The sequence below is a fragment of the Myiozetetes cayanensis genome, unplaced genomic scaffold, assembly GCF_022539395.1.
Source record: "Myiozetetes cayanensis isolate MyiCay16 unplaced genomic scaffold, myiCay2020 scf5-8, whole genome shotgun sequence".
Classification (NCBI taxonomy): Eukaryota; Metazoa; Chordata; class Aves; order Passeriformes; family Tyrannidae; genus Myiozetetes; species Myiozetetes cayanensis.
In genome coordinates this window covers 83,789,830-83,816,852 of record NW_026087742.1, presented here as the reverse complement: position 1 = coordinate 83,816,852, position 27,023 = coordinate 83,789,830, and the positions used below count along the sequence as shown (strand labels likewise).

Below are 27,023 nucleotides of genomic sequence, written 5' to 3'. Positions count from 1 at the left end.
AGCAGGAAGCTTGGCCAGCTACCTAAACACAGAACTCCTACCAGGAGCCCCCCACTTCACCAGGCCTTACACAAAAGCAGTGATCTGGTCACCCATACCTACTTCTAACTCCAGGAAAAGCCAGATTCCTACCCCTCAGAGCACATGTGCTGCCAAGAGCACAGCTGACAACAGCAGGCATGCTGGACATTGATAAATATCAATTAGCACATGATGACACATGCAGTGCGCAGCTGTCTGGCTCCCATTTCCCTCCTAGTGCTGAATGACACCATCTGAAGTGGATCTGAGTAAGCAGGGTCTCCTAGTTCTGCTTTCCAGCTCCCTGAAACACTAGACAAGAGTTGTGTTGCTAAGTCTGTGGGATTTAACTCTGTATGTGTACAATGGGTTCATGTCCCCCACTCTGCTTTCCAAGCCTGCTGCACATTGTGCTGCCAAACCAAACGAGAGTCCACCCACCAACTCCCTGACAGACGCTAACGTGCATTCAATCATTTCTTGGTTCTACTGTAAACAACATTAATTTTGCTCATGTAGGACATCAGTACAGGAATTAGGACATGTATGTTAGGCAATTCAGCACCCTCACTCTTCATCCCAGCCTTGCCCCCTCTCTCTCTGGTAACTTCAGTGGCTCTCTAGGCCCCCAGATCTGTGACCCCATGCAGCCTTTCCAGCAATAAATGCACAGTGCAGCAGCAAGCCACTACACCCTCCAGTAAATACCAACTGAATCAATGAGGAAAGGTTTTTTGTAAGTGTGCAAAAGAATACAGGAGGAAAGCTAAAGGATTTGCAAATCTTTATAGTTAGTAAGATTAAAAAGCACATCAGAGGGATTTTTTTATATTTTTAACCAGCCTGTGATTTAGTGTTGCTATCTTTAATCTCTACTACCACAGAAACCATGCAATCAACAACTGGTTGCTAACTATTTTTTATATCAAGAGCTTGACATAAGCTAAGGTCCTCAAGAACCTAGTGGTTAATTAGGGGTTATTAAAACAGCAAAGAAAGCACTGGAGAATTTACTACATCTGTGCTAAAACATGACCTAGAGATTACAGAAGCCCCCAGAAAAAAAAAAAAAAGGGAAGGAAGAAAAGTAGCAAGTCAGATAGATAGGGGCTTCTATGCTGCAACTTCAAGACTGCATCCAGAAGGTAAAGAGAACAAATAAAGGTGGAAATGAAGAACAGATGAAACTGTGACAGCATCCAATGTGCAGCGTGTTCTTTTCCAAGAATTTTATTATATCCCCTTAGAAGCTTAGAAAGTTCCCTGCTTTGCTTGGTATTTTTAATGCTTTCCTTTAGCTAGACCTGACAACTCCTTTAAATCTATACACACATGCAATAGATTAAACCTTTCCTAAAATCTCTGAAATTGCTTACTTGAAATTCCAGACATGCAAGTAAAGCATACTCAAAGGCTGTGTCTCCTCCAACAAAGAGGAAAAGTGTCCAAAAGATAAGATTAAAATCAATTCAGAAATAACTGATGAAAACAAGAATTTGAAAACAAGGTCAAAAATTGTCCAGAAAGAATTAATTCAGGTCAGAATACAAGTAACAGAACTGCTCTGTAAAGAAAGCAGAAATTGCTACAAGGAAATCTGAGTAAATAAATAGCTAAAATACCCCCAAATTCACAAAAAACCCTTATGTCTTTCCGAACAGGTAAACAGCCATTTTAACTACTGCCAGGGGACTGATGAAAAGGTCCTGGTGGCATTACAGGACATGCATACTAAAAAACAGGACTTGTTTTTGTACAGTTCTAAAGAAAAAGGAATGCCACGAGATGGACTCATTCATGGGGATTTGTCAGTCAAATACTACTGACACCCAAATATTAAACATGTAGGATGTCCCTGTCTAGAATCAGTAAACATTGCCAGAGCCAGATTTTCCATTGTGCTTTTTTGATGACAGATGTGCAAATATTGGAAGTTGCCTGAGTAAACAGCATGTAGACATCACTTGTCTACAAAGGGCACAGAAGTCTCTCTGCAGGATTCGAGGTTAATTTCCAAGCAGGAAATTGGGTGAAACAGCAAAATCTTTCACCTGCACAGGGTCTTTCACAAAAAATAGGGAAAATCTGAAAAGGGATTTACTAGGAATTATTGTTTCAACAACATGAAGGATTGAAGGATTTTTTTTCTCCCATATCTAGCTAATATTATCCAAGGTAAGGCTAGGAAGAGCAGGAATTACACTGAGGGTAACAACTGTACAGAAAGGAGAAATAAAGCAACCATGTTAGACTTGTTTATGAGCAGAGAGTACAAGACATACAAATACTCTAAGCGTAATGAACCACTGCATGGAAGTGCTGAACTTCTAAGTACAAATACACCTTTTAAAACTGTTAGCAATTACTCTCAGTGAGCAAGAAACAATTAATGAAGGACATACTGTCTCTGATAGCAATAAATAATATGGAATCTCAAATGAGAACCAGTCACAGTAAACTGAAAGTACAAATTACTTTTAATAGGTGTCCACCTACCACAAAATAAATTCACTTGGAAAAGTGTGTCTTGTGGTAGTGAAGGACAATACAAGCATAACATTCTCTAAAGCAAAACCTCCACTCAGTCAAACAAAAAAGAACATGTTACAGGGCATCAGAAGGTTTCTCCGTGTTAAACTTTTTCAAAAAATTAATTTCTTTTCCTAAAAATATTTCATGGGTATAACTTGGAAGATCCTTCTAAGATCTCCTGTTCAAACAAGAACCCAAATATTCACTTTCATATAAAGTAATTATGAGCTTACAGCTGAAAAAACAGTTTTACAATGAGCCACAGTCTCACACTGGTAGTAACATACTTCACTTACCTTGCAGATACAGCCCTCAAATCTTAAGTTATTGACTGGATTTCATCAGAAACACACACAAGAGTAAAATTCTTATTATTAAATCTTCTCTTGATTCAAATAAATCAATAAGTAAATAGTTAGGATTGATTTTATCTTTTTTAATGCAGGTGTACTGATGCCAGAATTTAAACAAAACTTTAATGGGGAGGAGACAGCGCAAGTTGTCTTGTGCAGAACAAGTTTCACAATTACTTGTCTAGAAATGTACCTTTCTGTATCACAATCTACTACTTTTTTTTGTTTGTTTGCAAAAAGCTTAGAAGGAGGATGAAGGTCAAGTCATATCTGACCACCTCTGAAACATCTCAACAATTCATTACTTAAAATTAATATATTACACACCATCATCTTGATCCTACTTAGACTGACGAGAGTTACCACTCACATTAGTAAGCATTTGAGCATTTAATGTAAAAAACTCTGGTATTTTATGTTCTGCTATAATCCATTTTGATAAATGAATCTTGTACTTTTTACATCAGCTTATTGTAACAATTTTCTTACAGAGTTCTTAAGAACCACTAAGCAAATAAGATGCATGCTTCTTAGCCTTTTTAAAAAGAAAAAAAGGTCCAAAATTAACTCAGCCAACTTTCTGAACACAAAGATTTGAGTCACACCACTCCACACTACCCTGTTCACAGCTGAAAAATAGTTCACAGCTATTCACAGCTGAAAAATGGAAAAAGTAAATTATAAATTACTCATAATTAAAGAAAAAATAAATCCCTTTTTTCAGCATGAAATATATGTAATGTATTTTCAAGTAAGATTGTTTACATGGAATGAATTTTACACTGTACATGTTTTTTGATGTTGGAGCATATACAAACACTGCTACCACCAATACACTTACCTGTACATTATTTACATTTTAAAATATTTTACACAGCTCCAAATCATCAGCATCATTTAGCTATACACATTTTAAACTGGAGTGCAAAATGCTTACAGTTTTTTAACATGGGAATTTCAACATAAAGGCTGCTTTCAGTTCTTCATTAATTCAGCAGACTCAGGTATTAACTTTGTTCCATGCCAGCCATCAGTGACAAAGCTAAAGATTCCACTGTGAAATAAACAATAAAAAAGCAGTTAATATTTGTATTCGCAGCAGTCTGCAAATGCTTGGTGCAATATTCAATTCAGTTCGCTTAAAAGGAAGATACCAGATTATTTTTTTAAATTGTAATACTTCAGGACTTAAGATGGTAAGACATCTCATGAGTCTCTGACAGCTTAGACAATATTTCACCACATTCATCATCAGTTATCCATTAGTTATTTCATGTGGTAAGAACCAGAAAGAAATTAGCTCCTTTGTTTGAAATACTGTTGTACACAAAAACAAAAAAAGGTTGTGGGGGGTTATATACAGCAAGCCATTCTCACAGATGGTTCTTGTAGACTGAGTAGCAGTGGTGTCAGATATTACCTGTTTTAGAATCATAGACTCATTTTGGTTGAAAAAGACCTTTAAAATCATTAAGTTCAACCATTAGCCTAACACTGCTAAGTCCACCACTAAGGTATGTTTCCTACATCATCTGAGATGCGGTCAGAAACCTGTTACAACAGACATCTACATACCAACAAACCCTCATTGAGCAGTCCCCTCCATAGCTCAAACTGGCACTGATTAACAACTTAAGCTAATACCAGGTTGTAAGTAGAAATACAATCACATCATCTTCTGCTGTTTCTACTACCAAGGAAGTAACTTCCAACAGATGGGCAGAGCCTACAGCTCAGAGCAGTTGCAGCTGAGGCCCCATAATACTAAAATTTTATCTGCTCATGATATATCAAAGCTGTCATTCAGTAACAACAAAAAGGAATGCTCCTCTATGACCCCAGAACTTAATTTCATTAGTTTAGAAAAGTGCTTGTCACTTGCTTGGCTACATCAGCTTCCCCTCATCAAGAAGGCAGATAAACTGAAGAAAGCTGTCATGAAAAACCTTGGCACAAATACTCTAAAAAAATAATGACTTTAACTTAGTAAGAACTAAGTCTTCATGTCCCTCTGTCAATAACTCACAAAATGACATTTAAGATGTACTGACAAACATTAATACAGATTAAAACATAAACACATTCCTAGCAAACTTTTGTAAGTGCAGGTACGTAAAAAGCTTCATGTACTTACAGTGAGGAAAAGAGCCTCGACAGACAGCTTTGTTGAGAACAGTTACAAGAAACATGTGACAGTTTTTAAAATCTGATTCCATCTTCTCTATGGATTCCATCCTACAAAACAGTTAGGCAGGAATGCTTAACAGACCAGCCACTATGTTATCTTGAAAATATGACCAAAATTTCACAGTAAATGATAAAAGTACTCTTTACATAGAGTTCTGGCTTGAACTTACAATATTTCAGTTATGCCTGAGTATGCTACTTCTGAAAAACAGAGAAAATTTTGACAGGAGCATCTGAGCACTATCACGATGGCATTAATAATCTCCTCATCGTCTTAGAAATCTCTGCAGTGGTTTGGAGGAACTGTATGGTTCCAACTGACAACTACCATTACTACATATGTTTGTATATCAAGACAGCCTTTCCTGTTTCCTATTGCTTCAGAGCAACTTGGGGTAAACTCCACACTGCCAGTAAAACAGGGACACCCACACTGCTTTACTATCAGCCATCTCTTGAATTCCACTTTGGACTCTTGTCAGCTAGCACTCACCACTCAGGGGAGAAGACAAAGTTCACAACAGTCACTCCTTGTGTTTTTCCCCTCTCCCAAGATGATACGGATGACACTACACCAGCTATGACTCTTCTGCCACATCCAAGAGCACACAACCACATGCCCTGAGTTTCAGTCTATATTAACAGCATTCACAAATCATTTCTGACACACCGGATGAGAAAAGCACTCCAAAAATAGCAACTTCCTAATGCCACAGGAGAGTGGGATCCAAATTCTAGGTAGTATCTGTGCCAAAGAGAATTAGTCCTTAAAAACATGAAGTGAGCCAGTCCACACCAGCTGGCTTCAGGACCATACATCAACTTCTGAGTGCCTGACACAGCCAGTCAAAGCAGGTGATTATCCTGCAGTACTCAGCACTGGTGTGGCCTCACCTGGACTGTTGTGTGCAGTTCTGGGCACAAAATCACGCTCAAAATTCATTCAAAATCATACTCAATATTACAACCATGTAGAATTGTAGGCATGTGTACTTACTTCCAAGCGCCCAAACCAGCCTGCCAACGGTCTGCAAACATCAGTACTAAGTTCAACACCTTCATTATAGCTTCTTTCACAAAGCTCACCTAAAACAACAATCAAAACACAAGGAGTAAGTCAGAAAATCATTGTTCAGCATAATAATATTCAGTGCTATGTTGCAATACAAACGAATCACATGCCATTTAATCTAATCTGCAAAAACAATCTCCTAAGTACAATGTGATTCTTCCAAATTTAAGATGTGTTTTGCATTTGTTCTCCAATTCATTTTGCAGCTGACAACTTCAACGTGGACTATGCACAGACAGTACAAGGGATAAAATGGATATACATAACATATCCATGTACCTCCATTTCCTGTCATACCACTAAGTATAATCCTCCCTACATTGCCATGTCTCAGCTTGTTCAAAACCTCCTGTCTCTTAGGAACAAACAAGCCATGTAATATCCAATATAAAGGATTTAATTTTATCTTCTCTCCTGGAGAGACCGCCATGGGAAACTCGATCTCCATGTTAACTCTGGAAAAGTTACCACTTCCTCAAAAGGACCTATACATTGCTTAGTACGTATGAACTTCAAAATAGACAGCATAATTAGTACTGAACTACTTTCTTGAACTACTTTCTTGAACTACTTACTAAACTCAAGATATCAAATTTGCTAGGTTTTTACCCACCTTTTCTCTCAGTAGGCAGCGATCATGAATTGTGGATAGGTATCTGTAATGAATCTTTATCAATTGATCTAAATCTTTGGCTTCTTCTACCTGATGCTGAAACTCCAAGCCTGTACTGTGAAGAATCTTTAAAAAGATGACCAGTTATTAAATTAATTGTTGCACACATGATTATGACTCTCTTCCAATATATTTTTAAGAGCCTGAAACTGCATGATTCATTTGCTCTCAAATTTTAGGATCAACCTCCAAATTACCACCAATAGCAAACATTTTGAGCTCTTCTCACTACACAACAACATTCCTCATACAGATAGGAATACTGCCACTACACAAGGACATAGAGATTATCCTTGGAGAGGTGGAACTGGAGCGTACTAATTTTACTAAAGGCAAAAAAAGGACAATAGTAGAGCAGATATGAATCTAAAGGCATTGCCTTTAGATTCAAGAAGTCATGTATACACTGTGTGCTAGAGATTTTTGAGAAGGATCCATTTAACTAAAATATCTGCAGTAACACTTCTATTAGCATAAAGAGTTCTTAAGAGATAAAGAGCTTACAGAAACCTTTTTTTTTACATGACTGTGCTTCAGTCATCTACCACTGGGAGAAAGGGTCAAAAAGAACTAGTAATATCTGAAGATCAATCATGTGCATATAGAACTTTTAATGCATTTCCAGAATTACTGAATTAAAACGGCCAAGTTAAAACTGAAGCATGTCAAGCTCAAAATCACTTTGCAGGAATGATATCATACTCAGATTTTGCACTTTTTGTAGTATGTTTTAAAGGGAAAGTAATACTGCATCTCCAGTTACAAGTTCTTAAAATAAATGAAAGTGTGATATAAGACAAACCCTTGTCATGATGTAGTTGTGCAGGCTGTTAACAAAATGCATAAGTTTCACTCTTAAGAGGAACATGCGATGTATTTGTTGTTTTATGCTTTCTGTTTGTGGTCCAAACAGAGGACGCGTTCCTTGTTCTGATAAAGTTCCTTCCTTAACCTGTGGGCTTTCTGCAGCAGAGACTAGTTCTAAAAAAAAGGAAGGCAAAAGTATTGCTCTTTTTGGGAAAAGACTCAAGCACAGTCACACCCATAAAGTTTAAACAGTAGAAAACCACATGTTTTTGGGAAGATAATTACTCAAATCACAGAGGAACTCACTGACTTTCTAATTTATTTTTCTAAGACACAAAGTCTGTATCCACTTTACGTGGGACAAGAAGAGTATACACATTAACCTGGTGAAGGAAATACTAAGAAATCTCTTTCTATAATCCCCAAACAGCTTACTGTTTCAATCTCAAATAGAGTATTTTTTTCATCTTATTTTCTTAACTTGTCTGCAAGGTATTACGCATAAAAACTGAGACTACATATAAAGCAAAACATTAGGGTGTGGTAGACAGACCTTTCAACTGCAAGGTCTGAAGCATGAAGTAACAAATTTCCAATAGAACTAAATCTTGAATGACTTGAATCAAAGAGACCAAGGGAATGCTTGAATAGTGCTCTCCCTGAGGCTGAAAAGAAGTGAAAAGCATACCCATCTTAATACATCTAATTTGCAATGCTAACACAGATTAATACTCTGTAGAATTAATCAAAATTCTAACTAGTTTATACTACTTACTGTAGAAAGCAGAATACTATTTATATCCTAAGAACAGAAACCAAGTGTATTTATAGAGTATCTTTCATTGAAGAAGTATCTTACCATCAAATCGTAAAACATCTAGACTATACTTGGCCCACTTTATTTGCAGTAAGAGCAGAAAAACTTGATTGTAAATTTTTTGGCATTCTAAACTTATAACTATATCCACAGGCCAAGGAACCTAAGAAGAAGAGAGGATAATGAGACAGAAAATATAAGCAATTTTAATACAACACTTCAAATCTGTTCTACAATAACAAGCACAGCCATATTAACTCACTACCTTGTAACTCAATGTCAGACCATCTAAGGTGTGGACAGGGAGTTTCTTCTTTGCTGTATCAACACTCTCAAATGATATAGACAACCTGTGCAAGGAAACAAGTGATGTCATTAGTGAGAGTCTGTTTTAAATTCGCAGTTAGTTTTATTAGTTTTATTTCTTACTGCTAAATACCAAGCTGTCTGATTTAATCTGGAGGACTTGGGCAGAAAAGATGACAGCAGCTCAAAACTTCATTAAAACAGATTATTTTAATGGGTACACAATAATTAGTATTGTGCTATGCAGGTTAAGTACATTAATATAGGTAAGTGTGAAGAAATATAACTAAAGCGTGTTTTGCATTTTACCTTGCGCTGTCCTCTGGGTAGCGTTGTCCAACTGCTTCTTGTAGTTGAACATTTAAGAAAGCAACATTCTGCCAAGTTTCCTTTTCTCTAATTTTGTCAAAAATAGATGTATAGAAGTCATACATGGTATCTCCAGCTTCAAGTAAGAAAAAGTTTCTCATTGCTTGCAAATATTCTACAAGCCTAAACAGGAACAAACATAAAACATTTCCTCAGTCTCCTCCAAAACACAAAACTCTTCACTACAAGAACTCAGTATTGGACAGAAACATAACAAAGTCCACAGTGAATCCTTTGTTTAACCCTCAGAGATCTTTCACATGTATTCAAATAAAACCAAATAACCAATGTGTTTTTCCCTGTAAGCCTGAAAAACCCCACTAACTTCAATGGGAGTGCTCATGATATTCAGCTATTTTACCAGCTAGGTAATTGTAAGAAATAGCATAGTTTGGAAATCTTTCCCTCTCCCTAAAATGAACTTCAAATGACAACATTATTAAGAAGTACTGTTTGAAACAATTTCCCCACTGAACATCTACTGAAGATAAATGATAGCTTTGCTGTTGATTTAAGCTAGACCAAGTTTTCATCCAAGAGTCTTCCATGCTAGATCCCCCTTTTCTCCTTAATGATTTTATTGCCGGTTATCAAACTGGAGTAGAAACACATGTTAAAATTGCTTCTTTTAGTGATGGCATACCCCTGGGTAAGAAAAAGAAAAGTTACGGAAAAACAAATCTACGTTCTTACCTATAATCCTTCTTTAAAGTTTGCATCAGATTCCCACAGCATTCCAAGTATTGCTTGTCTATGTGCGGATAAAGGCAAGACCTCAGCGTCAGTTCAAAAGTCTGGCAGGTCACAGATTCTGAGGATCTATCCACAGAGACATCCCCACCAGTGAACTTCTCATGGAAGTCACTCTGTTCCAAATACAGTCTTCAAAATAAAACAAACTGCTTAGGGAAGAAGGCTCATTACTGATACAATACATAAAGCAATGCCGTACTTTTGATCAATACTGCATCCTCTGCTCTGAAATACATTCTGCAGGAGTACTAAAAGCTGATTCATAACAAGACTACATATCAAGCCTATTAAGTTATCCATCGTACAGTTTGTGTATCACCAGACATAAGAATATCAAAAAGGAGAGCATTCTATGGTCACAATTGCTTAAGGCACAATTCTGAAAAACATCAAGTTCAAACACTGTACAGCCTCATAAGCAAACCCATTGTTAGAGAACTTTTAAAACTCTACTGTGCATATACAGCAGTCAGATGAGCTTCCCAAGAAAGAAAAATAAAATTAAAGAAAGTAAAAATTTGACCAACAACCACAAAACAACAAACAAACAAAAAAACCCTAAATCCACCCCATAGATGGAGAACTGGTTTGAGGCATCTTAATTATGGTGTCCCTGTATATTATCTGTAATAGTATGTGATGGGAAGAAGAGTATCTGTAGTCTACATTTGGTAAGTTTAATTGTTTTTTCACAGAGAGAATAAAATTCTTATAATATTTTGTAAAAAGCTACTTGCCAGCTGTACCCACTGTTAGAGGAAGTCTGGCTCATAACAGCTCTTGCCTTGATAGAGTCAGACATTAAATTAATGTAGCAGTTTTGACAAAAAGAATAGGCTCAATGAACAAGGGAAATAATAAACTCTTATCTACTATTAATTATGATTTCTTTACAACATGTTCTTCCTAGGACTGAAATGAAAACATGTATATTGACAATTAGTATTTAGGAAAAACATAAAAAGCTATTTTCTTATTCATAACCACAAAATAAATGAGATTTTCAGAGTTTGCCTTTCCTGCTAATTTCCAAGACAATTATAACCTCTATAGGATTTCCCTCATTACGAAGAATGAAGAATTTCTATGCAATTAACATGAATTTTGGAAAGCTTTTACAGTTAAATGATTTAAACACAGCACAACTGAAGTTGCATTCTTCTAAGGATATCCTTGGTGCAAATCAAGGACATTGTATACAAATTCCAATCAAACTCATTTAAAAGTTCAGATTTTACAATGGCATTCCCTATTAAACCACTTATTTGCTAAAAGCCTGTTATGATAAAGACTACTCCGATTTTCTTTGCTACCAATTGCAAATAGCACATTTTTATTTAACCAAGCACAAGCGGAGTGCCTATTTAGCTTCTGTCACTGATTATTGATGCTCCTCTTTATTCTGCACTTGCTTGTTTCCAGCAGCAGAAGCAGCAGCAATGAAAACATGGTCTACCAAATGTCGCCAGGCAGAACACTGCTCTCAAATGTGCAGCAGGAAGATCATTCATTTACCTGGCAAAATTAATAGCCAGCAGCGGGTCATGGACATCATCCAGTTCCAAGTGTCTTTCTGCTATAGACTGCATCTTTATCAGGCTCTGCTTTGTGGCCTGCTGTTCTGTAATAGTGTCAGGAACAGACTCTTCCCCGTGCCGCAGGCGAGACTGTACCGATTCCAAGAACAGTGTGTATAAACTCTTTCGTTCAGCATCTGAATTGGGCAACACATTCCTCAGTAAGACTTTCTTCAAAGAGAAAACATCATCTGAACTAAAAGAAGAACTCCATAGTCCAGCATTCACCAGCTAACTTTTAAAATAGGAAATTTAGGCCACTATTCGGAAAAAAAACCCAACCCCCAAATACATATTTGAAATGACAGGACTAGTCCAATGCCTAAGGTCAGGCATATGTTCAAATGGATTGCAGAACGGGTGTCTGAAATATGAAATATTTCTGAGACTGTTAAAGAACTTCCTACCTCAGTTGCAAAGGCAGTTAATTTTGAGCACTGGAAACAACCCTTTACTACTCACTAGAACAGATGATACTCTCACATCAAAGGGGGAAATAAACCGAGTGAGTCTCTAAAATAATTTAATTATCTCTACTTTTACACATCAAGGTGCAGCAAAATTAAAAATATTGTTTCCTTAAAAAAAAAGCACCTAAAAAAGTTCCAACACTGATTACAGTGTTGTATTATGTTTTACAATCACACAAGATAAATATCCTAGATATGCAAATACCTTTCATCTACTTATGAGTAAGCTTTACCAAAAAAAAAAAAAATTCACATGCTATCTCAGAATTACTGAACCACTTAGTAATAGAAAACAATTATTTATTAAAAAAACTTTACTGCTAGAATATTTTGTTTCATAATAAAAAAAATGGTTTTGCAAGCACATGAAGTTTAAGAAAAAAATTAAAGCAATAAAAAGAAAATGTAACACTCAACTTTATTCACTTTGCTCTTTTCACTTGCTTGCATTGGAAGAATGTTTTCCATAAGACCTGAAGTTACCAACCATAATACTGACATTCAGCATGGAGTGTTGTATTATTCTAAAGCCAGGAGAACACTCTTACCAAAAATACACCCATACTGTTAGATACCCTAAGGCAGGACAGGGTACAAACTGACTCTCACCTCTTGACGCCGCTTGCTGTGGAGAGCCATCTTTGCATTGAAGATTCTTCAACAGCTGCATGGATTTTCCGGCCATGATAATTTGCTTTAGCACAGGTTTCAGAAAAGAGACCATGGTGTGCTGTCTGCTTGAAGGGGCCTGATCACTGCCAGAACTGGCACTGGCATTATCACTCATCTTCTCTTCATTTTCTGTCTTTTCTGACACGCTATATAACGTGTAGGTGGCATACCAGAAATCTCTGTGATTAACTGGAACATTTTTGTTTCTGCAAGGAAATAAAAAGCTGTTGAGTATTTCCCTTTTCAAAAGATGAAACTTCATTACTAAGAGACAAATAACATCTTTGTTCTATGCTTCGCCTTTGTCTTTAAACAGTCATGAAGCACTTTTAAAACTATATAAAATTAGCTCATTCATATCGCAAACTATCTAGACACTCTGAAATGGATGGTTGCTTTGGAAGGATAAACAATCAGGTCACAGGACACAGAACAACTGCACAACCAAATAAACCCCCAAAGCAAGGCAAATACAGTAATTATAATTAAATTTGTCCAGGAAGTTAACTATTCGCAGTGGCATGCATCCTTACTGTCAAAATGATGAGTGACTGACTTGCAGATTTATTTAAAATGCAAAACTGAAGCAAATACTACTGGGAAAACTGAAAAATTCTAGATTAGGTGAAACCAAATTTGTAGTTCACTTTGGTTTTTTGTGTTGTTTACATCAGACACACACTTTTTGGTCTTTGAAGTCAGATGGGAAACAACCTGAATTAGATAACTAAAACGAAACATAAATAAAAGTTGAAATCAGCACTGTTACTAGCACTGAAAACACGTCCACAAAAGAGGACATAAAAACATTAAAGCATTACGTGTGTTTAGTATCAGCATCCCTACCTCTGAATAATAAATTCCTTTGCAGGATCAAATAAATTACCATGGACTATCCACTCATCCACTGTCTGTAAATATGGCCTCACAGTTTCAACCCAGAGAGAGAACAAAAGGGATACCTGAATTCAAAGGAAGAAGATAAAAATGGTTGAATGTTTTTGTGGCAAAGCCTAATCTCTCAATTGTACAACAGCCTGTATTGTTCATGCTTCCCCTTTCCCTGTGATTACTTTTGTAATCACAGTTACACCCAAACAGCACTTTTTCACTCTAACATCTCTTAAACAGTAAGGGGTAGTCATAAAACATTCTGTGATTTCGTAACACAGAAAACAGGAAAACAAAAAGACATAATGACACGGACTATATTTTCAATAGTATAATAAGCAAGTTAATGTAAAAATCCAAACCCCCACATTTCAGCAGTAATTGAATTATGCAGCTGTAGAAACAGAAGCAAAAGCTATTCCAGAGTTCCCCTTTCGAAACAGTTTCCTGGCCTCTGATTCCCCACAGTTCCTCCCCTCAGTCCTAAGAGACACTGCTGCTGATCTTCTCGTAAATCCAATTTTGTCCAGGTTGAGTGAACTCATGTCAGAAATCAATAATTAGTAAATCTCCTAGTGTGTTGCTCTATCAAGGAAGGAATTATTTCCCCTACCGTTTGCTCAGATGCCTCTCCAACACTGTCATACTCAAGAATAGCTTTGTAGAGAGTGTTAAGCAGATGAGATGCTCGTACAACATTTCTGGTGTCAGGTGGCACTTCTGCTACGCCTGTGCTGAAAACCTTGTGAAGTACCTTCAGCTGGGCCAGTCTGGGAGACAGCTTATCTATTACTATTGAAAGTGTGACTGTTTTATCTAGAAAAAAAAAAACAACAAAACAAGATGTATAAAAAGAACATCCAACAGAAAAGCGAATTTTTTCAGTGTTATTGCGTGTCCCCCTCTTGTAAAAATTCCCTCACACTGTACCTTTGTTGATTATGCATTTTTCAATTTCAGTAAGTTCTTCTTTAAAGCTAATAAAATATTTATACAAGGCCCACATAAAAGCTTGGTAGGTTCTGAACGGGGCTTCAGTAGTCTTCTTTGGAGTGGAAACTGTTCCATGCATTATGCTTTCTGGGCTGTGTCCCATCACTTCATCAATAAACTTCTGTAGTCTAAACACAACTTGACCATATGCTGCTATCTGCTCCAATACAGATCTCAAGCAATTCTGAAAAAAACCCATACTTTTTAGAATCATCTAATAAGAACTGTATTTTATAAAGCCTAAAAACTGAATTACAATATTATCTTTTCGAAATTAAAATACTTCAAATTCTGCAATTGCTATTGCTTCATCACATTCTCAGATACAGGAACAGCCCCTTCAGTTTTATTATGCCAGATGTCCTTAATTTAGAAAAAACACCATTGTAGAAATGTGATTTTTACACAAGTAGTTTAATTTCCTATCCCCCCAAATTACATCTTTCTAATGACAGATATATTCAGCTGAGATGCAGAAACAACTTACGTGGGTTAAATGAGTTACAATAATATCACTCCGCACAGTCACTTTTCCATCATTCAGCTGAAATATAAAAAGCTTTTTCACTCCTGAAAGTAGCCTTGAAAAGAAACAAAGAGAGCAGTAATTTTCCCCCTTAAAGCACTTATAATGATATAATTAATAAAAGGAGTAACCCTCCCTTGCCTACAATTTATTTTCTTCGAGTAACAAGAGACCCCAGATCAAGTATGATGGTATTGGTACTGTAAGTTGTTGCTAAAACAACAATACTTAAACACTGGCACGAAGCAAACATTTCTTGAGGTTTCTTTCCAGTTGAGATAATTCCCAGCTATAGGATGACTCTACCTCCTTTCTAAAATTGGACACTATATTAAAAATCCATAGGGGCAGGATAAGAACAAATTGGTTCTTCTTAACAATTAGATCTGAAGAATTGATGCAAATAAGAGGTAGTATACTACTTCCTTCTTTGTGAATCACAGAATGGAAGGGACCTTAAAGATCACCTAGTTCCCACCTTCCTGTCAAGGACAGGGTCACCTCTCACTACACCAGGTTGCTCAGAGCTCCATCCAACTTGGTGTTGAAAACTTCCAGGGATGGGGCATCCACAGCTTCTCTGAGCAACCTGTTCCAGTGCCTCAAACGTGAATGGTTAACACACATATGCAGCATCCCTATTGTCAGAAACAGTGCAAATTAAAAGCTCAGTAATAATTCTTCAAACATGTCTTCAGAGACAGATCTTTCACTTTCTTGAGAGAAATACTAAAAGTTAAAGCACAAGCTTTGTGATGCTGCTCTTACCAAAGAGTTTCACGTATAACCTGAGTTTCTGTGACTAGGGTTCTCTCTTCTGGCACATACAATGGATCACTGGTGTACAAGTGGTGATCCCTTAGAAAAAAAGGAAATGAAAACAATTTAATGGCTGAAATACAAGCTGAATCACCTGGAAATAAGAATGAAGCAATAATCCTAACACACACTTTTGTTCTACTCATATCTGAACAGATTCAATGTGCATGGGGACATTTTAAGTATATGAAAAAAAGCAGTTATTTTTCATATTGTTAAGCAAGATACTATGGAAAACAAATATCATCTAGTCTTACATAGCAAGACAAGCAATTAACTAGTAAATACCCAAAGTACCTGGAGGATTTTCACTGGGTTTTGGGGTTTGTTTGGTTTTGGTTTTTAATTCTTGATCCTTATTTATTCTATTCTTTTTCATTCAACACTGTGAAAAGTTATCTTTACCTTCTGGGAAAAATACTAAGCTAGAAAGTAAAATATCAATTGCCCTAATCCATATAAGGAAATTCACACTTTAGCCCAAAAGTTTATTTAAGAAATGGAAACTTTCATAGCCACCCAAGAACTTTCTTTTATGATCCTGTCTCACACCATTCTTTGTAACCTTCCACACTACTTTTCATATTTTAGCAAAGTATAGAACCACTATTTACATATTTAGTCTTTCTACTCATTAATATCATCAATGGCAATAGTTATGTACATATGCTCAAAATTTAAAAGTGCAAGTTAAGTAATACTGGTTATATATCACACATATATATAATATACATCTGCAGCGCTGCTTTATTTGTGTTACTGATTTTCTAATACTCATTGTAAATTTGGGTTATAAGTGGCTAGATAACCAACTTACACCAAAGCAGCTCCTTGATTAAAAAAATGATTAAATTAAGGAAACCAAAGACAAACCTAATGAACTTTATTACTACAGTACTGATATGTCAGAATTTGGGACAGGAAAGAACCAGGCCTTTTTTCAATTTTTTCAATTCTCATTTTCTTTCCAAGACCATGGCAGATCATGGCAATATACTGTTTCATATTCCTTCCCCACACAAAATCTGTGTTTAAGACTAACTTCGTAAAGGAGACATCAAAAACAAACAAACAAAAACTTTGGGGAACTCCTCACTTCCAGAACCACTTTCAACCCACCAACATTAGTACCTCAAGACCTTTGTAAGGGTCAAGCCAAACAAAATTCAACAGTAAGATTTGCTTCTTTTAAAGTTGACATGATAAACTTATTAAAAATTAAATAAAAGCACAGGAATCTATTAATAAAGTTCATTTATTCAATAAACAGCTCATTTGTTGATCTTAGCAATTTGTACCCCTTCAATTCTGTTTTTAAGTGAATTATAACAGCTATACTATTGTTATGATTCCAGGAAAAGATGCTTAATAAAGTCAATATTTAGCCTGTATGCCAGTAAGGAATATGTAAGTGACACTATTTTTCTTACCAGACTGCAGCCAGATTGGAATGCAAGTGCAAACTATGTGAAAAACGAGGAGCTCTTCCTGTCCAGTACTGAGGAACTACATGCTGCTCCAGCCAGCTGCGGGCATCAGGTTCAACCACTGTGAAAACACGTGACAGTCAATAACACATTTTTATTTATGCAGAAAATGTTTATAAAACACAGAAAAAAGTTATTAATAAGCCTGTCTGCTCAGCTGCAGATCTTTTCAAATGAATTACCATGCACAACTATTTACACTTTACTGCACTCATATATATCACACCATCATGCGCAAATTAATTTACAAAGAAATGCCACATCTCCTAAATGTTGCAAAAGTCCTAAAAAATAAGCTCTACTGTGTGCTGGTGTGCCCTCACCTTGGGTACTGTATGCAGTTTTGGTCACCACAACATAAGAGAGATATTAAGCTATTAGAGAGGGTCCAAAGCAGTGCTACAAAGATGGTGAAGGCTCTGGAGGGGAAGCCACATGAGGAGTTGGTCTGTTCAGCCTGGAGAGGAGGAGACTGAGGGGAGACCTCACTGCAGTTACAACTTCCTTGTGAGGGGAAGAGGAGGGGCAGGCACTGATCTCTTCTCTGCAGTGACCAGTGACAGAACCCAAGGGAACAGCCTGAAATTGTGTCAGGGGAGGTTTAGGTTGGATATCAGGAAAAGGTTCTTCACCCAGAGGGTGGGTGGTCACTGGAACAGGCTCCCAAGGTAAGTGGTCACAGCATCAAGCCTGACAGAGTTCAAGAAGCATTTGGGGGCTGTCATGTGAAGGGCCAGGAGCTGATGATACTTGTGGGTCCCTTCCAGCTCAGGATATACTATGATTCTATAATCTTAGAAATTTATATGGTTTATATGGTTTCCATTTTTTTCTCAGAAAACGTGCTTCCGCCTCAGGCAATTTTCAAGTGCTATACACAAAACCAAGATGATTTAAAAAATAAACTGCCAAATACCATCATCTTCACCACTATGTTTCTTTAGTACACTACCTAAAATTATTTTCTTAAATGTGATTGTTAAGAGAACTTTACCTAATCCCAGTTAAGATAGCTACTGCTTGTGCAGTTGTCATATAAAAGGTAACCTGTATCTTACAAAATTCTATTTAAAAAATATACAGCTACATTTAATATTCCCTGAAGCTACTCAAGAGAAAGCCACTTGTGTCTTAATTACATAAAACTATTTTTCAGAAACATTTGATACCCAGAACTGAGTTAACTATTTCTGTTCTCAACCAAATTTTGTTTCCACATTCTCACACTTAATAATAAAAATGTACATTATATCCATACAATTACATGCTACATTTACTATATAAGTTTTCACTTCTATATTGGAATATCCACATCTATTTCCATAGAAACAGAATTCTTCTCCTTTAGCAATAACAGAAATCAGATCAAACCTTTCATATTGCTTCTTTACTGTAAAAAAACCCCATCAATAGTGAACAGTAAGGTGCACCTTATATTACAATTATAAATCTAAAACACAATACCTCATCAAAGAACAATAAATAAAGCTGCATTAGCTTGCTAAATTTCAGTATGTATGACTATATAAAAAAATTACAGCTTATTCTAACCTTTCCAGGAAACATTAGGTACTGTTTTCTTATTTGGATCTTGGTCTTCTAAAGGTGTCCTGTCTACTTGAATACCCGAGTCCTCCCTGCTCAAGGGCTGAGTGTCTTCTTCCTCTTCACTTTCTCCAGACCAATCCTATTAAGTGCAACAAACCCCAGAACACTTCAGTACAACATGGCAGACAGATTTATACCCAGCTCCTATTCAAGTCAAATACAAACTGTTCTCTTCTTTCTTCCACTATAAAGTAAATTCAGAACACTAAGACTAGCATAACTCTCTAACAGGTTATACTGATTTAGGTTATACATGATATGAATAATCAGGCAAATGAGAGATCTGGAAAAGATCATAGAACTGCAGAAATTTCTGATGAGGTGGAAGCAGGGATCAGCAGAAGCAGCCAGTTTAATTGCAGGATTAAGTCAAAACATTGTGAAAAACAGAAGTGTTTTCATTACTGTTATTCTGCTTGGGTCTGTGTGTATTTCATGGTATTAAGCAATATATTGGGGAATCCTACAAGAATCAACATGCAGAGCATACAAACTAGGACAACTCAACCAGATCTCTAACATACTTCAAATGAGTTTATATAGTTTGGGTTTTTTACCTTAAGAAATTACTTACTGGTGTATCTGCACCTGGACCAAAGTAAATTTCTTCTCCTTCCATCAGATACTTTCCCCAATCAAATTCTTCTTCCTTTTCTATGAGAAGTATAAACATAAAAATAGTAAATATCTCACAACTCTGAATTTCTTTTCCTCTAAAAACACTTCCAAAGTTAAAATTACCTTAATACCCTCAACCTAAAATAGAAGGCATTCCCTTCCACTTAAGGTTACACCACTGTTCCTTGAACAAGATTATGCACTTCCAACACAACATATAAATTGTGATGCATTCACCATGTATATCCCTTATTAATTCTCAATTTTATTGCTTAAACACTCCAAATATGCAACACCATGTGCCATTGCCACATTTATCTGCATTATGTTACACTACCCAACACTTCAATCCTGGAAAAACATGCAAGAATGCAACACATCACTTATTGTGACTAGTCCCATTTAGCTCAATGGAAACATTCTAAACGTACGATTTACATATGCACATGGATCCTGGACTGTAAACAACATAAACCAAGGACTCTCTTACTCTCCAAAAAAAGACACCACATACCCATGATGTGATGTGCAATACTTCAAAAGTAACAATCACACTTACAACATATGATATCTTAAACATGAAGCTTACTCAACTGTAATTAGTGTTGTTTGAGATAACCTCTTCATATTCACATTCCTGGAATGGGCTGAAAGTGCATTCAAAACACCGCCGAGGGAATGTGCAGAGATCATTCAAAAAGGAATCTTAAGACGCAAGATTTTCTTTAGGTTAGTCTGAAATATTCTTTCAGTCTATGATACAACACTGTAAACAAATGGGGGATGGTATCCACTCAAACTCAAGCGCAAGCCTCATTTTCAGGCACTGAGTGAAAAAGCCCTACTTTAGAAAGCACGCAGCTGGGATCTCCCTCTGGAAACCTTCAAATTATCTCCCTTTCCTTGATTATACGGGGGACATAGGAATTTACGTCACCAAAGCTGTTTCAGCAGATCTATTATTGAGGTGCAAGACAGAGACTCGGGATAGAAACCCACTGTCTGTCTTTCAGCACGTAATCACTGTTGAACAGGTGGAGAGCGTTTGTTGATAGCGGTACAAGTCAAAGAGAGTTCCCAAGGTACTTTGATGGCTGGAAAACTTAACCAGGTGATGTAACATAAACAGGGGTAGGAAGGATTTGCAAGCCATTTTAAATGCGTAAATTATAAAAAAGACAACCAATAAAGCAATGTGAAGTGAAGGAGATCATAACGTGGAGAGCAAAAATGTCCTTAACAGATGTGTATCTTTCATTAGCAGTATAAACATCTTGTAAACTTACCCACTTCTTTGACTCTTGGTTTTTCCACATAGGTGGTGTTGGATGGAGAATCAGACAAACACAACAGAAGAGATAGTATAGCATAGTGTGTATCTGTCTTTAAGACATAGTGAAAAAAAAAAAGCAAGTCTGTAAGTGGACTAAAGGATTTTAGGAACAAACTCAGCCTATTATCTGCATGAATACTACCCATTAGTTCCCATTCCCCAGTCCTGAATTACAAAAATAACATCTGCCACATAAATTTTCTGCCTACTAATTAGCCAATCAGTATACAAATACCTCAAAAGTAGTCACAACATTAGCTACCTCTTACTGAGCTGATAATCAGAGAATATGGAAAAGATGCAAGAACTATGAAAGTCACAGGACAACGGAAATTGGACAGCTACGTTAACTTGGATGAGCTGGAACAACACAGGCAATGGGCCTACAGGAAACCAAGTCTTAGGTTCCCCTGTTCATATGGTTGATTATTTAAAATAGAGGCTAAAGTGAAGTTAGCTAAAATAACTACATTTTAATATTATGTTCATATTATCTTCTTGCATCTGAAAATCTACACAAATCATTAAGGACAAATCTTAAACTCCAGTATTGCAATAATGCAGTTGTGGAACAGGCCTTTAATCAGGTTACAATACTGTGCCAACATTGGTAAGGTCCAGAGATTTGTATTATGCTATTCCCCATTAAAGAATATCCCTGTATGGAGCACCACCTCTTGAATCATAAGCTTAAATTTCCCAGCAGAGGGAACTTTCAGTTTTTGAAGATCAAATTCATTATTTATTACACTGCTACACTGGAAAACATCTGAGACAACTTTTGCCATATTCATCCACTCCATATCCTAAACTGATTTGACAGAAAGTGTATCGATGGTTAAACACATACATAGTCTCAATAAGGCAGGACAGGAGCACTCTAACTGGGAACACAAAACATCCAGATGCATTACTTAAGGTTAAAAAAATTGGGCAAACAGTAAGAACTGCTCAGTTATTAGCTGTCTTAGAACACAGAGGAATCTAGATTCACCTAGACTCCAGCTACAACATTTGCACAATGCTGACCCTAAGACATCTGCTCTGCAATGAGATCATGTCCTTTAAAGTCATGAAACTGCACACGTTGAAACCCTGAAAAGACAATAAATGCATTTGCATTTCTGGAAATCCATGACCTGAACAGCAACTGCAAAGTCCCCTGCTAAGTCACCTGAAATTTCCAACACAGTGTTACAACTGAAGCCCCATTGTCTGTACAAATGCAAGAGGAGTGGGAAAAAAGGAACACGGCAATTTCAACATACATACCTTTGTTTCTTCAAGACTTGGGAGTGGTAAGTTCAGAAATTTTTCTGTTAGCCTTTTCCAGCTTGCAGCTTTTCCAAGGTCAGAATGAATTATCAATTTCTCATGTATTCTAATAATAAAAATAGTATAAAAAAATGCTTCAAAAAAAAAAAAAGGAGAACCAATGCATAATTAGCATACAGGCATAAAACTTACCCTTCTATTGTCCTCTCTACTTTATGACTGTTCACATCAAGAAAACGGTGAAATCTGTGTAAGAAATCTGCATTAGAATATGTTTAAAAGGAAGCTTAAGTAAGGAAGAAAATAAAGCTGATTTACATACATGAAGACGTTACCTGTTTTAAAATGCACACTTAATGCAGCAACAGCATTAAGTGTCAACAAAAATTACTCTTGGTGTCTCTTAGCTCAAGAAGGATTAACTACAACTGACCTGAAAGATGGAAAAATTGAATGCAGGTTACATTTAACCAGCACTTTAAGCTGAATGGAAAATTACTACTGCACCAGCAAACTAAGCAATTAAAGTATGCTGTCCCCTAAGTCAAGTGGAGCAAGGAGATCAAGAACTCTGTTGTCAAAGACATTGGTGTCAAAGGCACCAAAATTATCTGGGACTTGCATCACAGGCACAGACAAAACAAACACCCACATGGGAAGGCATCTAAACCCAAAAAAGCTCCTTTTTGTAAAGACTAAAGGAGAGTGCCTAGGAGAAAGGAGTTTAATCAAAAATAAAAACAGATAGACCAACAATGGTATATGTACAGCGACAAAACAAGAACTCATGAAAGTTAAAATGGACTTTGCAGAATAAATCAGGCTATGAATAGGTTCTTCAGATACAGACAGAAAAAGAACAGGGAGTAAGATGTGACAGCAGAGAGCACAAGGTCAAGACACTCTATATGTGGGCTATTAATGTAATTTTTCCAGCATCAACTATATAGAACACAAGGCTAAATCTCTTGTGACCACAAACGGAAATGAAAACTACTGCATCGGAATCATGAGCAAAAGTTAAGCTAAATAAACTGAAATTGGAAAGACAATATAAAGTCACCTCAATGTCAACGTAATGAACTAGAAAATGAAACTGTAGGCAGATCTCAAGTATCACTGCAAAATGAAGATAGGCCAATATTAAAGAAAAAAAAAACTTTCTTAATTATAGACCCAGTCTGTAATTGGACAGTCTGATTTCAGCTGTGTATGTATTAGGATTTAGAATAAAAGCACGATAAAACATATCACTGACCAGGTAGCTGGCATTTAGGTTAAGAAAATACAGCTTATGTCATTTATTATAGTACAATAGCTTACATAAGAAACCATTAATTAAAATGAAAAATGGTGGTAAGTATAAGAACTGGAAGACTTAGAACTGCCTATCAGAAAGACAATAAAAAACCCAAACCAAGGATGTGCACTGAAAAGAAAAACTAAGCTACAGGGAAGTTATTAGTGAAAATTCTTTAGTCTATTACTTAAAGCTTTAATTAATGACCCTAACACACACACACACAAAAAACCTGTCAATTTTTTTAGGCAAGTTGTGAACATCATGATAAAAGAGGTAACTAGTATGCTGCATGGAAATAAACAGATGGCTCTGACAACTACAGCACAGACATATAATCAAATTTAGTAATACAAACCACAAGTTTCACAAACTTGAAACTAAAGAGAGTTTCTGCTACAACTTAAGGTCTCACTGTTTGGAAATATGATTCTAGACAATCTCAGGCTGATGTTGCAGGCACATTTCTTGAACAACAATTCTGGCATTAAAAACCCTTCCTCTTCCCAACCCTCCCTGTCAAAAGTTTGTTGTTCACTCTGCACCCTGTTTTCCTGAAATGTTGTTTTCAAACATAAAAAGAAAAAACAAAACCAAAAAAACCCAATTCCTCAATCTAAAAAAGAACCCAGCTACACAAGCAACTGGGTGACCAAAACAGAAGGTGAGATTTGCATATTAAAATAGTTTTATTTGAGCCTATTAATGGTTAGGATTCGCAGACGTAATGCAGTTATGCTACCGCTCCCCTAAAAACGGAGTTCATCACCTTGAAAAATGTAAAGCAGCATCGATTGTATACAGATAGACACCTGCTGCCTCGACTTACACAAACACAGAAGATTCTGAAGAGGCAGCAGTTAGTGACAGTATGGGTAATTAGAAATAGATCGTGTAAAAGTTTCACAGATTTCACAGAAAATTCTGTGTTGGAAGGGACCCAAATGGATCATCGAGTCCAGCTCAAGTTGGCAGAAAACACTGAAATAATAACCGTGATAAGTGAAAACAGTGTGTAAAACTTGAGTAAGGACACTTAAGGTGGTGGTGTAATTAAAGGGATACAGACAATATATATTACAGGTTAATAAAGACCACGTTTCTGACAAGCTCAAATACACACCAAACACATTCTCTTCTGCAGACTGATAACCTCTCATCATAAGCAGCACAGCATTCTTGGTCGGAAGTTTTATCTCGATTTGGTAGAGTCCTCTTTACTCGCTCTTTATGTATAACCATAGCTTACCTCCCTCCAACAAACAAAATTTTGGACGCCTACGTGAAAACGCTGGAAGTCACTTTTTTTACAGGGCAGGAGAAAACCCCTAAAAGACCAAGATTTGTACGTGTCGGAGCATCAGCCACCGACCCCTGGACAGACGCTCGCAGCCGCCCCCGGCGCTCCCCCAGAGGCGGCGCACGGCGGGGCACGGCCCCGTCCCACCCCCGCGGGCACGGCGACCCCCGAGCGCTCCCGCTCACCTGAAGTTGGACCAGGCGAAATTGAGCGCCGCCTGGAAGCGCTCTCCGCCCAGCTCCTCCTCGGGCAGGCCGGTCACGCAGCGCACCAGGGCGCGGACGGCGCGGTCCTGCTCCTGCTCGAAGCGGCCACGGGGGCCGGGCGAGGCCGGCGGTGCGGCCATGGCCGCGATGGACGGGGGGACACGGGGGGGACACGGGGGGACAGCAGGGCGGCACCTCGGGCTGCCGACAGGGACCGCCGCCGCCTCCTCCTTCCTCTCGCGAGGCTTCCCGGTGCGGGGCATGCGCATGGCGGGCAGCGCCGTGAGGGGAGAAGGGGCGGGCGGTGCCCGCGCCATCAGGCTCCGTGCGGGGAAAGGGTGTGAGGGATCCTGCGGGACCCTCCGTCGCCTGGAGAGGCAGCGGCGATCCACCCCGCTGCTGAGGCATCCCCCTGTCACGGGAATGCCACTTGTCTTCCGAAGCGTCCCCATAAAGGCGGGGTCACTCGGCATCAGTAATTGGTAATTACTGATAGATCACAGAATCAGTTAGATTGGAAAAGATCTCTTAAAGTCATGGAGTCCAACCTATGACCGAACACCACCAAGGCACTAAGTGCACGTCCAGTTTTTCCTTAAACACCTGCAGGGATGGTGATTCCACTACCTCCCTGGGCAACCCATCTTCTTACGTGAAGAAATTCCTCCTTATGTTCAACCTAAACCTCCCGTGGCACAGCTTAAGTCTATAATGTTCAAGGGACGATTACCCATCCAAATAAGGGCTTGTGTGTTCCTTCCTGACTGAATTCCTGCTTTTGCACTGCTGGATAAGCCACCATTAGTGTATATTCAGCACATGGGACCTGAGCATCCAGTCAGGAGTGCAGTGGGAAACCAGTTTGTCTCAGTTCCATGTCAAACCTTTGCTGAGCAGCTTGAAACACTTCCGTCCTTCCATGTTGTTTTATAGGGCTGGAAGGACAACAGCCTGGCCATGAGATTCCTTCTGGAAAGAAACTAACCAAGTTGATGGGAAATGGTATTATCGATCAATTCCTGAAACAATCTCTGCATTGCTGCAGTTGTCCTGTCCTTCACTGTTGGGCTTTGTCCTGCTTGATCTCATCAACAATTATTGAGGTGTAATACACCCCACCAATTTATTTTTTCCTCTTCTGCATTAAAGAATGTATTGGCACAGGAGTGCCAATAGATCAGGAAGGTAGGAAGAAAGTCTCAGAAGTGTCGTTTTGAAGCTAAAATATATCTAATGTACTAACATAATGTGAATAATTATGGAAAAATATAGTGGTTAGTATAAAATAACATTGAAATTCTTATAAGTTATGGCGTATTAAGAAGCACTAGTAGGTTTTTACCCAGGTAGGCTACATCTCACCATAGGGTTGAGATGCAGAACTGCAAGAAAGTGGTAGCCTCAGTGCACCTGCAGGCAGGATGCTCAGCATGAACATGAGCTCAGAGGAGCTCTGCTCCAGGGCCTTTCCTAGAAAGACTTAACTTAAAAAGCATTCAGAGGAAAAATCTGTAAGACTTTACTGGTGTTCCTAAATCTCCTCTTGATGTTGTCTGTGTTTTCTACTTTAGATTAGGAGCAGTCTTTTTTCTTTACTTTTTAGTTGATGTAGCCAAACAATGTTTTGAGCCATAATTTGTTGTTCTAGATGTTAACTGAAGGTCTGCACAGTCAGTAGACACTCCAATGGTCTGTCCAACAGTAATTAATAACTGGAATACAGTGCTTGCATTTAAACAAAGTTTTTATATACTAAGACTTCAAGTGTTCTTTATACAAAGTAACTGTGGTTATCACCTAACTCCTATATATTTAAGCATACCCGGGCTACCACTTCGATTTCTGTTCAGAGGGGAAGTTCCAGGATTCACAGCACAACGAGAACATGTGTGTGTCACCTGGCCTCTTTGCAGTGAAAGGAGTCTGGCAGCTACCTATTTCAGCACCCCATCAGAAAAAAATAAAAATAAAAATAAGAGAGATTTATGCAATATGAAGGATTCCAGATCTTAACGGCTGCCTCATGACAAGCTGAGTATTGGGAAACACGGGCTTTAA

General features: G+C 37.7%; 1 protein-coding gene across 2 annotated transcripts; it reads right to left on the bottom strand.

The window, feature by feature from the left end:
* Positions 1–2,480: 2,480 nt before the first annotated feature.
* On the bottom strand, positions 2,481–25,234 carry TUBGCP5 (tubulin gamma complex associated protein 5). Of its 2 annotated transcripts, XM_050333027.1 has the most exons (24): positions 24,945–25,234; positions 22,352–22,405; positions 22,157–22,265; positions 20,838–20,934; positions 20,146–20,256; positions 19,508–19,587; positions 18,877–19,012; positions 17,269–17,386; positions 15,788–15,877; positions 14,981–15,074; positions 14,431–14,677; positions 14,114–14,316; positions 13,456–13,571; positions 12,547–12,815; positions 11,406–11,604; positions 9,831–10,019; positions 9,078–9,260; positions 8,728–8,812; positions 8,505–8,625; positions 7,641–7,819; positions 6,779–6,904; positions 6,091–6,179; positions 5,041–5,141; positions 2,481–3,960 (listed from the first exon to the last, which is right to left on the bottom strand). In XM_050333027.1, the coding sequence occupies exons 1-24, from the start codon at positions 25,232–25,234 to the stop codon at positions 3,914–3,916; spliced, it is 3,333 nt and encodes a 1,110-aa protein (XP_050188984.1). In that variant the 3' UTR covers positions 2,481–3,913. The 2 variants fall into 2 exon arrangements, with proteins under 2 accessions (XP_050188984.1, XP_050188985.1); XM_050333028.1 differs by lacking the exon at positions 20,146–20,256 and having other exon boundaries at positions 24,945–25,126.
* Positions 25,235–27,023: the final 1,789 nt, after the last annotated feature.

Bases quoted from the DNA above. Each gene is read 5' to 3' on its own strand.
- TUBGCP5 (XM_050333027.1), bottom strand. From the start codon at position 25,234: ATGCGCATGCCCCGCACCGGGAAGCCTCGCGAGAGGAAGGAGGAGGCG. The intron at 22,406-24,944 runs GTGAGCGGGAGC...TTTCTTACACAG, and splicing joins TTCGCCTGGTCCAACTTCAG to ATTTCACCGTTTTCTTGATG. The intron at 22,266-22,351 runs GTAAGTTTTATG...TTTTATTATTAG, and splicing joins GTAGAGAGGACAATAGAAGG to AATACATGAGAAATTGATAA.